Source organism: Cetorhinus maximus, chromosome 30, assembly GCF_964194155.1.
Source record: "Cetorhinus maximus chromosome 30, sCetMax3.hap1.1, whole genome shotgun sequence".
In the NCBI taxonomy this organism is placed as follows: Eukaryota; Metazoa; Chordata; class Chondrichthyes; order Lamniformes; family Cetorhinidae; genus Cetorhinus; species Cetorhinus maximus.
The window spans coordinates 16,031,520-16,043,785 of record NC_135908.1 but is presented as its reverse complement, the minus strand read 5'-3'; the positions used below and the strand labels follow the sequence as shown (position 1 = coordinate 16,043,785).

At 43.3% G+C, this 12,266-nt stretch overlaps 1 protein-coding gene across 1 annotated transcript in view; it reads right to left on the bottom strand.

Annotated features, from left to right (window-relative positions):
- Positions 1-380: 380 nt before the first annotated feature.
- Positions 381-12,266, bottom strand: part of LOC144670089 (ras-related protein Rab-8B-like) — a 45,594-nt gene continuing 33,708 nt past the window's right edge. Inside the window, exons 7-8 of the mRNA XM_078532496.1 lie at positions 9,575-9,625; positions 381-5,191 (exon numbers count right to left, since the gene is read on the bottom strand). Of these exons, the coding sequence (XP_078388622.1) occupies positions 5,096-5,191; positions 9,575-9,625 (147 nt within the window). The 3' untranslated portion in view covers positions 381-5,095. The remainder of the gene's footprint in view (positions 5,192-9,574; positions 9,626-12,266) is intronic.

Here is a 12,266-nt window from a genome sequence, read left to right as displayed (position 1 = left end):
GAACACACCCCCAAGCCCACCGAAATAAAAGCTATTGACACTGAGGATCAATTGAAAATTTTCAAAACTGAATTGATAGATTTGTCAGAAAGGGGTATTAAGTGTTACAGAACCAAGATGGGTAGATAGTTAGGACACAGATCTAACATGATTGATTAAATAGCTGAACGGACCCCGAGCAACTGAATGGTTTCCTCCTGTTCGAATGATCAAACACCGATGATGCACATGTTGGGGTTCAAGGTTCCAGAAATCACCCAGATGCTTTCACACTGGGTTTAGACACGGACGGATCCATCAGGGAGCAGTATCCTGAAACCATTCTCCCACAAATGCAGCAGCCTGACCATAACATTTCTGCCAAATAAAGACCACCGTGATCATTTTGCCATTTAATTTTTATTTCAGACACATTACAAAAAAAAAATCCACATGGAATAATAAAACTCAAAACTCAAATTTACATTAGACATAATACACATAAATTAATACAATTCAAAGATTAAAACACTTGTCCTATGAACCCAACCCATTCATTCAGGGATGGGCTATGAATGCTGGCCTTGCCAGCGATGCTCACAATCCCATGAAGGAATTTTTAAAAAGTTGCAACATACAATACTGGCAGAGACTGGCAAATGTGATTATGGATGGGTTAGGATAAAGTTTCCAAAACTTTCTTTTTGACAGGAGGGAGTGTGTTCTGATGAACCTGTGAATACAATGCACTAAAAGAACAATGGTCCGTATTAAGTGTGTTCAACAAACTTTTTTGTAAGGCTGTAGAAAACACCTCGTTATTTTCCATTTTAGAAGTGAACAGGCTCTTACTTATTCGTTCAAGGGATGTGGGCGTTGCTGGCAGGGCCAGTATTTATTACCCATCCTTAATTGCCCTTGAAAATATGGTGGTGAACCACAGTCCTGAACCACTTTCAGTTCTCTCGGTAAGAGAGTTCCAGAATTTTGATCCACCAACAGCGAAGGAACAACGACATAGTTCCAAGTCCGGATGGTGTGTGGCTTGAAGGGAAACTTGCAGGTGGTGGTGTTCCCATGCGCCTGCTACCCTTGTCCTTCTAGGTGGTAGAGATTGCAGGTTTGGAGGGTGCTGTCAAAGGAGACTTCATGAGTTGAAGTGCATCTTGTAGATAGTACACACTGCTGTCACTTTGATGCAGAGTGTGTTTAAGTTGGTGGATGGGGTGCCAATAAAGCACGCTGCTTTGTCCTGGATACTGTTGCGCTTCGACTGTTGTTAGAGCTGCACTGATCCAGGCAAGTAGGCAGTATTCCATCACACTTCTGACTTATGCCTTGTAGATGAACAGGCTTTGGGGAGTCAGAAGGTGCATTATTTGCTGCTGAATTCCCACTTCTGACCTGTTCTTGTAGCCAGTTAAGTTTCTGGTCAATGGCAACCCCAGGATATTGATGGTAGGGGACTCAGTGATGGTAATGCTATTGAGTGTTCAAGGGAGGTGCCGAGATTCTCTTGCCTGGCACTTGTGTGGTGGGAACGGTACATCCCCACTTCTGACCTTATGATTGCGGGAATGTAATTGATGAAGCAGCTGAAGATGGTTAAGCCTAGGGTACTGCCCTGAGGAACTCCTGCAACAGTGTCCTGGGGCTGAGATGATTGGCCTCTAACACCTTCCTTTGTATCAGGTATGGCTCCAACCAATGGAGAATTTTCCCCTGATGCCCATTGACTTCAATTTTACTAAGGCTCATTGATGCCACACTTGGTCAAATTTTGCCTTGATGTCAAGGGCAGTCACACTCACCTCAGGAATTCAGTCACTTTGTCCATGTTTGGACTAAGACCCTGATAAGGCCTGGAGCTAAGCGATCCCAGCAGGACTCAAACTGAGCACCAGTGAGTAGATAATTAGTGAGTAAATGCCACTTGACTGCATTGTCAATGACATCTTCCATCACTTTGCTGATGATTGAGGGTAGTCTGATGGGGCACCATAGGCTGGGTTGGATTTGTTCTGCTTTTTGTGGACAGGACATAGTGGTGCAATTTTCTACTTTGTTGGGTAGATGGCAGTCTTACAGCTGTACTAAAACAGCTTGGCTAGCGAGGCAGCTGATCCTGGAACACAAGGCTTCAATACTAAAGCTGGTATGCTGTAGAGGCCCATTGCTTTTGCTCAGCTGTTTCTTGATATCATGTACAGCGAATTGAATTGGCTGAAGACTGGTATATGTGATGCTGGGGATGTGGAGAGGAGGCTGTGATGGATTATCTACTACACCACGTCCAGTCAGAAGTGCAAACACTTTTCTGCCTTATCTTTTGCATTAACGTGCTGAGCTCTCCCATCATTGGGGATGGGGATTTATGGGGAGCTTCCTCCTCCCATTATTTTAATTGTTCACCACCATTCATGAATATCAGTACTGAAGAGCTTTGACCTGATCCGTTAGTTGTATAGGATTTTTTTAGCTCTGTCGCATGTTGCTTCTGCTGTTTAGCACGCAAGAGGTTCTGGTTGTAGCCTCACCAGGTTAGCACCTCATTCTTAGATATGCCTGGTACCGTTCCTAGCATTCTGTCCTACAACCCTCATTGAGCCAGGTTTGGTTTCCTGGATTGATGGTAATAGTAGAGTGAGGGATATGCCAGGCCGGGAGGTTACAGATTATGTTGGAATACAATTTTGCTCCTGGTGACAAAAGGCACCTCAGGGATGCCCAGTTTTGAGCTGTTAACTCTGTTCTGAGCTTATCCCATTTAGCACGGTGGTAGAGTCACTTAACACAATGAATATTGTTCTCAATGTGAAGTCAGGACTTTGTTTCCACAAAGACTGTGCAATAGTCACTCCCAATGCTGTCATGGACAGATTACTACAACAACTTCTAAAATACCCAAGTTGCAACTGAAATTTAACATGAGTTCAGATAATAACCAGTTTGTTTATTTAAAAAGTTTTTTTTTTATATAAAGAAATTAGTTAAATATCTTTGAATGCACTTTGAAATTCTACAAGACAGTCCATAAGTGTGCTACTGCACAGTCTGATATGTAAAAAAAAACAGGCCAGAGATACTCTGCTACCACTATACAATGCATAAAGCTACGGCATTCTGTGACGCTCTAGCAGTTAGTGCACGTGGAACTTGGCACTATAAGAGAAAGCCACTCGTATCTGATTATGTAGCTTACAACGTATCAGGAGAGCCAGAGGCAAAGTTAGGATCTGAGGCAGTTAAAGGTAAGAGTACAAAATGCAGAGGGGGTGTTAATGAATTGTGCTTACCAAAGGGATTGTGGGGTTCGAAAGTCCTTGAAGGCGTGAAGAGAGGCAGCATAAGAGAGCACACCTGTAGTTTCAACAGTTGTTCTGGCCAGCACAGAGATAGTGTGGTCTCTGGAGCGGGGGTTCCAAAGAGGGAGTGGGACAGGGAGTCTGTCCAGCAGAATCGGGGGGGGGGGGACAGCTTGCACTCAGTCCATACTCAAAACCGGCCACACACTATTTGGTGGGAAACGGCCCATGAGCATACTGCGCTAGATCACCAAGTAGCCACAGTTCAAGTCTGAGCCTGAACAGAATCAGGCTATTTGACCAGAGGGAGCACCACACCAAAATTCTAACCCGTCTTTTCCCCCACCGCCCCAAGGACTCCTCACACAAATAGTTTCATTAAAATGGAGGCAGGCGTGAGGGGTAGGTGGAGAAGCCCCATCTGTTCAGGACTAAGTGTTGCTGCTTATAATATTCATTTTCTGCTCATGTTAATTTTAGATACTCCAAACTCTGTTATCCAAATTGAAAATAAGAGCATGAGATTCAGATTTTTTTCTTTGGTGAGGAATGCGGGTAGAGGGGAAAGAGATCAAAAATGAAAGTTCTCTTTAGGGTGGGCTCTTGGAGTAGACGGAGACTGGCAAGCAGTTCTTTGGGTGCAGGGGTTGATTTTTTTTTTTTAGCTTACATGTTTTATGCATCGTTCCAGACACAGATGACAGCTTTGGCAGTTCAGGTTGGACATAAGTCTACACAGGTTGGTCCATCTTCAATTCTCATCTATATGCTGTCCCTCAGTAAAATCAATTTCTACATGTTCACGGATGACACCCTGTTTTACTTGAGCACCACCTCTCTCGACCACTCCACTATCTCTAAATTGTCAGAGTGCTCATCGGACATCCAGTACTGGATGAGAAATTTCCTCCAATAAAATATTGGGAAGACTGAAGCCATTGTCTTCAATCCCTACCTTTAGCTCTGTTCCATAGCTACCAACTCACTCACTCTTCCTCTGCCTGACATCTGTCTTAAGGCTGAACCAGGCTGTTTACAGCCTTGGTGTCTAATATGACTCCAAGATAAGTTGCCAACCACATATTAATGCCATCACTAAGGCCACCTATTTTCTCCTCCATAACATGGCACACCTCCATCCTGCCTTAGCTCAGCTGCTGCTGAAATCCTCTTCCACACGTTGGCTCTAGATAAAACAGTGTCTTGATTTTTAAATTCTTATCCTTATTTTAAGTCCCTTCAATGCCATGTTCAATACCCTATCTCTGGAATCTCCTCCAGTCCTACGATCCTCGGGGAGATCTGCACTCCTCCAATTCTGCCCTCGAGCATCCCGAGTTCAACTGCTCCACTTTTGCTGGTTATGTCTTCTGCTGCCAAGTCCCTAAGCCCTGGAATTACCCCCTCCCTCTACCTATCCTCCCTTAAGATGCTCTTTAAAACCTACCTCACTGATCGAGCTTTTGGTCATCGGCCCATATATCTCCTTGTGGCTCGATATCCAATTCTGCGCCTGTCAAGTTTCTTGGCTCATGTGACTATATTAAGGCACGACATAAATACAAGTTGTTGTTGCTCCATTTCAGTGGCTCCCATTTTCGTCACATTATAGTGAATACTGGCTAGTGGCGGCGGTTGGCGGGCGGGGGGGTGGGGTGAGGCACTCACATGTGCCTGCACAGCCGAATGGGCAGAAACCAGCATGTCGCCTGCAATCAGCGAGCATAAGGTGGAATTTATTTGAGAGGCTGATCAGCACAGTTCTTTCAGAGAAGCAAAAGAGGTTGCTACGGTCTGTCATGTTAAGCCCATCAAAGCAGCGTACATCGGAAGGAGCTTCTTTTCTTTGACTGGCTCTTTGCAGTCATCCTAACGCTCTCACTCTTTCCCGAAGGACGGTTTTCATTCTTTAAAAAAATGATAAATGGCCGTTATAAATATATAAAAGCTAGTTGTTATATGCAGGCATGAGGAACATAGGAACAGGAGTAGGGCATTTAACCCATTGAGCCTGTCCTGTCATTCAATGAGATCATGGCTGATTTGCCATCTAATTCCACGTAAGTGCCATTGCCCCATATCCCTTAACACCTTTGGTCAACCAAGGGTCTTATCGATAAATAGTGCTCATCATACAATCAAATATAATCTCAACTCCTGCTTTCATCTCATCAAAATTCCATATCTCCAAACCCTGCAATCTTTCCAAGACCATCACAGTACAAGATTCTGTAATAGTCTAAGTATTTAGATTAGTGTGGCTCTGTTTATTCCAATGTCCGTCCTTCCGCTAGTGTGGGCAAGAAATAGGAGCCAAATGGTTTTATGAAAAGCAAAACTACAGTTTCCAGGACAATATGAAGCTGGTGGATAATCCGGTTCGGTAATTTTATTAGCTATCCTTACACAGATAGGGAACAAATCACTCCACCACCTGCAAGACATCAGTGACAAGTCACTAACATTATTTTTTCCATTTTCTACTTTTAGCATCAGTACCATCAGATATAGTGGTGTCAGCTGTGGCTCAGTTCATAGCACCCTCGCCTTTGAATCAGAGGGTTGTGGGTTCATGTCCCACTCCTGGAAACCAAGAACTGTGATTGTACTCGAAAAGAGTTGCAATCTGTGACTGTTTTAACCATCAGATATAGTAACTGTTACCATCTCGTGGAGACCAATAACGATTTAGAGAAATTCAAACATCTGGTTAATAATTGAAAAGGACCACACAAGGTTTCATGCTTTAAAAAGGGGAAAAACTTTTACTCACTAAAGAAAAAAAACAAGCTCTTTTGACTTAACACCATATCTTGCACGCAATTATACTTTAAACCAAAAATTCTGAACAGAACCCTCCCCGTTCTACTTGTAATCAAGGTGACCAACTGTCCAGGATTTTGCAGGTTTGCCCTGTAATCGATGCTATTGTCCCACGTCCCGGCCTGAAGCTTGCCGGGGCGCTGTTTTTCACGTATTTCAGGCATTTAAATTTCGCGCATGTATAGTACATGTGCGGTCCTGGCTGCCCCAGCAGCTTTCACAGGTCTGCCAGCAAACCCCGCCTACTCGCACAGGCCCACGCCAAAGTGGCCTTCACTTTGTCCCCCACGCCCCACCCCCCCAGGGTTAATCACCCTGTTATAATTTCAGGAAAACTCCTTTTTACGTTACAGTTTCTTGAGTGTCTATTCAATTCTCCTGGGACCAAACACTGTGTGTCTCACAGCTCCCAGGAGTGCACGCTCAGCTTCCTTAGTCTCCCAGTCTAGACTTCCAGAACTCCTCTCGTTCTGTGAGGATTCCACTGCTGGTCTTTTCCACCACCTTCACTAGGCAGATATGGCAATCTTACATTTGGACTTTTCATTCCGAGCATGGACTGCACTCACATCTTTGCGTGTTCTCCCATAGAAACACCCATAATCTCTGCTGCCCCTGACTCAGCTTCTGGCAGACACTCTCTCAGCCTAAGTCAAGCTGGCTCCAGCCACCGACTGCCTTCTTACAGACTGCGCCCAGGCTGACTATCCCACAAACCGCAAAAACAGCAGAGATATATTCAAACAAAGGAACCTTCCTCTCGCAACTCAGCTTCATGACACACGTGACACACAGGGTTCATTTTCAGATAGAAATGAAAATGAATTAGCTTTATCTTTTCCCTTTGATATGAGAAGTATAAGGATACTTAAAAACCTTACTTGTTACCAGTTGCCTTCAACCCCTTTTCTGGTCTGGGAAACTACATGAATAATTTAACCCACCCAGTTTATATTGTCATTTCCAGATGCCTCAAGATACCCCACAGTCAGACTGTCTCCTCAAGAGATATTCAGAGAGGCCACTACTACCCTAGGTGTGAATAACCCCTCTCGCCCACCATCCCAGCAGCACAATACGACTTCCCCTTTGATCTGCAGCTCCAGGCCTGTCTGATGGGGCCCATCAGATCAGGTTTTCTTTCAACTATCCAACATTTAAACTATAGTTCCCAAACCAAAATAATTTTATCCACCATGTAAAAGATACAATCCTAAAACATAATCATATAAACATCACACTTGTATCATGTGTCTAGACTTTAAAAAAGAATCACGTTATCTTTTGATCTCCAATCGAGACCATATTCTAAGGTGTTCTATTAAAAGCCGGGCAAAACCCACCTGAGCTCTTAAAAATCAACACTTTTTTTAAAGCATGTGTGTCATTCATTATTGAGTTTGGCAGTTATCTTTTACTAATAGCTCTCAATCTTTGAAATGAATAATCTTCTATATAGCGCTGGTGGATAACAAGCGACCAGATGAGGAATTTCCAAATAATTAAAGCCTTTAAACCCTGTGAGACACTCCTTGATATTTTCAGAATAATCCCTAGGACTAATATCTCTTACCCAGGTACGAGATAGCGTGTCATAAATACAAGGTGTGCCAAGTTTCTTCTATTTGATCCAGGGGCTGACCTGGGATCTTGGGGCAATGGCTAATTCCCCACATAGTATGAGACCAAGATGCATCATTCCAGGCTACCTTTGGCTCTTGGTTGAGATTTGCTTTTTCAGTAATGGCTTTTACACTCTGTGGAAACCCGATGGACAGCTAGAACTTAGCAAGCAATATCCAAGAAACTCAAGCTGGGCATGCTACATCAGGCGCCATTCCAAAACTGATGTCCCATGTGAGCAGCACACATTTGCATTCATGTGCTATGCGGCTGCACAAGGTTCTCCAGTAGAGTTCTATGGAAAGATCTCTACAATATTGTCTTCAAAGCATCAGGATGAGCTACTCTTCCTCTGGAAGTGCTGGGTCTCCACTGAGCAAATCCTCATGTGGGAACAGTTCAGATTGAGTCTACTACAGTTTTTATGCATGAGAATGGATTCTTGGATACTTGTAAAACTTTGGGCAATTAGGTTTGGGCAGCAAATTAGTTGTGACGGTCTTGCTTCTTTCTGCCCCTTCCAAAGGGTACTTGGGCATGGCAGCTTTCATCTTGCCTGGCATGATGCTTTGCCAGTCCACTCAGCAGTGTTATTTCAAAAGGAAAACCCTCTCAAGCCACATTCTTTCTGTAAGAACAACAGCTGCAGTGAAACTTTTGAAGATGTCCACATGGACATGTAGTGGAAGTGGAGGGGCTCTGCTAAGTCTCTTACAACTGAGGAGTCAGTATTTCTTTGTTGTGAGGCTTATCTACCTATTATCTAGGGAGGGGATGGTGGCATAACAGTAATGTCACTGGACTAGTAATCCAGAGGCCCAGGTTGATGCTCTGGGGACATGGGTTCAAATCCCACCACGGCAGCTAGTGGAATCTGAATTCCATTAGTAAATCTGGAATTGAAAGCTAGTCTCAGTAATGGTGACCATGGAACTATCATTGATTGTTGTAAAGACTCATCTGGTTTACAAATGTCCTTTAGGGAGGGGAAATCTGCCATCCTCCTTTAAGGAAGGAAATCTGCCATCCTTACCTGGTCTGGCCTACGTGTGACTCCAGACCCACAGCAATGTGGCTGGCTCTGAAATGTTCAGTTCAAGGGCAATTAGGGATGGGAAACAAATGCTAGGCTTTTCTAGCGACGCCAAGATACCATGGAAGAATAAAGAAAAAAATCTGTGAAGGGAGAGCTTATGGCCTTGTTCAAGTGTTACCTGCAATGCATTTGAGCTTTTACAAAGTAACTGGGTAACAATTAGAAGAACTGTGAAGAACAAACTTGTGTTTGATGAACATTGAAACCACTTTACAATCAATGGATTCCTTTTGAAGTACTGTACCTGTTATGTAGATTAAAAGTTAGTTCCAGATTAATTTAAAATATGTATACAACAGCAAACTAAAGAGCTCTCAAAGAACTAACTAGAGGAGCTACAAAATAAATGCCAGCACAAATGGATTATTGTCAATGGTTTGGAAGCTTACCTGGGGGACAATTCAAGTGTGAGCAAGTACATTGCTTCTGTCACTGTTCACATGAACAAATCGGTCATACTGGAGGGATGGAAGCAGACTTACAGCAATACCAGCTTCTGCTCACCTGTCACACTCCAGCACTGAAGGAAGCCAGAGAAAAGTCTGGAGGCCTTCATACACGGAAAGACATGTAGTAGAGTGAAGGAAAGGTTGGGGGGTGCAGGGAGAAGTTCTGGTGAGATCTCAACAGGTCACTGGTATTTACAGGCACTCTTAAGTGGATACAGCCACTTCTCAGCATTTCAAAAATGCACCTGGATACCGAGTTCCAAAAACATAGCCTCGCTGTTTGAGAAATATTTACATACCATTTTCTTGTTGCTCCTCGTCATGATATCTCGTGTAAGTGTAATAAATGCCTGCAAAGAAAAGAATGAATCATTGACACGCATGTTAACTGTTTTTCAATGCACCTGTCATTCAGGAAATAAAGTCATGATGCTAAATGCTGCATGTTTAATACCACAACCCCAAAAAAGACGAGATACAGTTTGCTGACAGTTTCAGTATTCCGATGTGAGCCATCCACACTTCCCATCCAGAAAAACCACAAAGAGGTGAGTCTGCAGTGAACTTTTTCTCCAAAGTGGGGTAAATCCATGAATGCTCATTCTGTCTGCAGGTGACAAAGGACAAAATGGATATTTTCACAAGGGTACTGTGTGTGATTTTATTTAAGTGTTCAAATTGATGTGCAAAGTGTTAGTTCCTTTAACTAATGCTCAATCTATGCTATTACCCCCCAATCCCACAGGCCCTAATCTTGCACCACGGGTGGTCTGATACAGGTATTCAAATTCATGAAGGTTCTGAACAGAGTAGATAGGGAGAAACTGTTCCCACTCATGAAAGGATCGAGAATGAGGGGGCACAGATTTAAAGTAATTGGTAAAATAGACAAAGGGGACATGAAAATCTTTTCATGCAGTGAGTGGTTAAGGTCTGGAATGCACTGCCCGAGAGCGTGGTGGAGGTAGGTTCAATCGAGGTATTCAAGAGGGAATTGGGAGTGTTACTTGAAAAGGAAGAATGTGCAGGGTTACAGGGAGAAGGCGATGGGAGAAGGCGGTGGGGGGAATGGCACTAGGTGAATTACTCATTCGGAGATCTGGTGCAGACACAATGGGCTGAATGGCCCTCTTTTTGCACAGTAACAATTCTGCAATTCCATGAGTTTACTGACAAAAACTGGGGTTCACACCACACAACAGCAGCATTTCCTTACAAACTTAGTTTCTCTCTTGTTTAAAAAAAAACACTTTTACTGGGCAGGAAGGTTTTGATCAAAATGTTCAGAAGATGAAAATAATTCATGGGCACATCTGGAATTATGTAACTAATTCTCAAAGTTAGAAGTGGTAATGGTTTTGGAAACATTTATTAACTGGGAAGGAAGCATGCAGAGGGCTATAAGGAGAAGGCAGGGGAACAGCACTAGATGAATTGCTCCTGAGGAAAGCCAGCACAGACACAAAGCCTCCTTCTGTGCCACAACCAGTGATTCTGTGACAATGTAGTCCCAGTTTTTCAGAAACCCTTTGATTTTACCCAGTGCATCCCATTAGTTTCTGTCAAAGGCTACAAAGGTTTGCAATCTTGGAGGGAAATTTGCTTAGTTCCATTGCTATGGGAGGTTAGATTTCAAAAGGTCATTAATCTCACAGTTAAATTTCTAAATCCTCTGGTTGCAAATAAACAGTCTTGCTTGTAACTTCTCTCTTAAATAATGAGACCAGCAATTGAAGGAATGGCGATGGTAACATAGTGGTAATGTTAATGTACTAGCAATCCAGAGGTCCAGACTAATGATCTGGGGACGCGGGTTGAAATCCCACTACAGTAGCTGGTGAAATTTCAACTAAATTAAGTAACAAAGTTGGAATTATACTATTGGACCTTCATTAAAAACCCATCTGGTTCACTAGTGTCCTTTTTGGAAGGAAATCTGGTTCCTTACCCTGCTCTGGCCTACATGTGATTCCAGACCCACATGCCCAGGAGCAGCACTAGGGATACCTAAAAAGGAGGGGCCAACGTGGTGAAGCTACAACGCAGGACTATTTGCATGACAAACATCAGAAGCCGCAAGCTACGGATAGGGCTAAGCGATCCCACAGGCAACAGACCAGATCAAAGTTCTGGAGTCCTGCCACATTCAGTTGTTAACGACAGCGGACAATTAAACAGCGAACTGGAAGCAGTGGCTCCACAATTATCCCCATTTTCAATGATGGGGGTGCCCAGCAGATCAGTGCAATAGACAAAGACTGAAATTGCTGCTTTTAAAAAAATAACACTACATCAGCAGGCTTCACGTATATTAACAGTAGAAAGCAGAATGTTTGAATTTAACATAAACTCAAGAATCTTAACAATTGAACAGCTCAGAGCAGTAGCAAAAAAACCTAAGGTGCTAGAAATGTCGGCTGAACATTTTCCTCTCACTCCAGGACTGAAACAGGCAGAAGATATGGAACCGGAAACAGACCAGGTTACCTTGGCAAAACCTCACCTGAGAGAGAGCAAGCGAGAGAGTACGCGAGGGGGGGTGGGGGGCTTTTCTGTCCCAAGATTTTAATACATAAAATTAGGTTACTGCATTGTCCCTGGGTGTTGGCAAGTTACACCTTTAGCTACTGTTTCCGCAACATATGGGTTTAGTAGTTCAGTTTCTGGCACATTGGTAGTTCTTATCTCGAGGGTGACTGTGGGTGATAAATTGTCCTTTAGCCCCTGTAAGGCGTTGAGGTTCTCCTCCTGCAGTTTGTTGTTAATGGGGTGGGGTCTAAATGTAAATTGCTGTGTTTGGTTCGCCTGGGTATAGAACCCGACCATTTGATTCTTCAGTGGACAAATCCACACTGACTTCACTTTTATTTTTCTTGTGATTGTCACAAGTGCTGTTTGCCTTGGGCTGCAAGTATATTAACACTGGAAAGTAGAATGTCCAAATTTAATGCAAAATAATTTTTAGAACAGGGAGATTTAAGTCGGTATAAG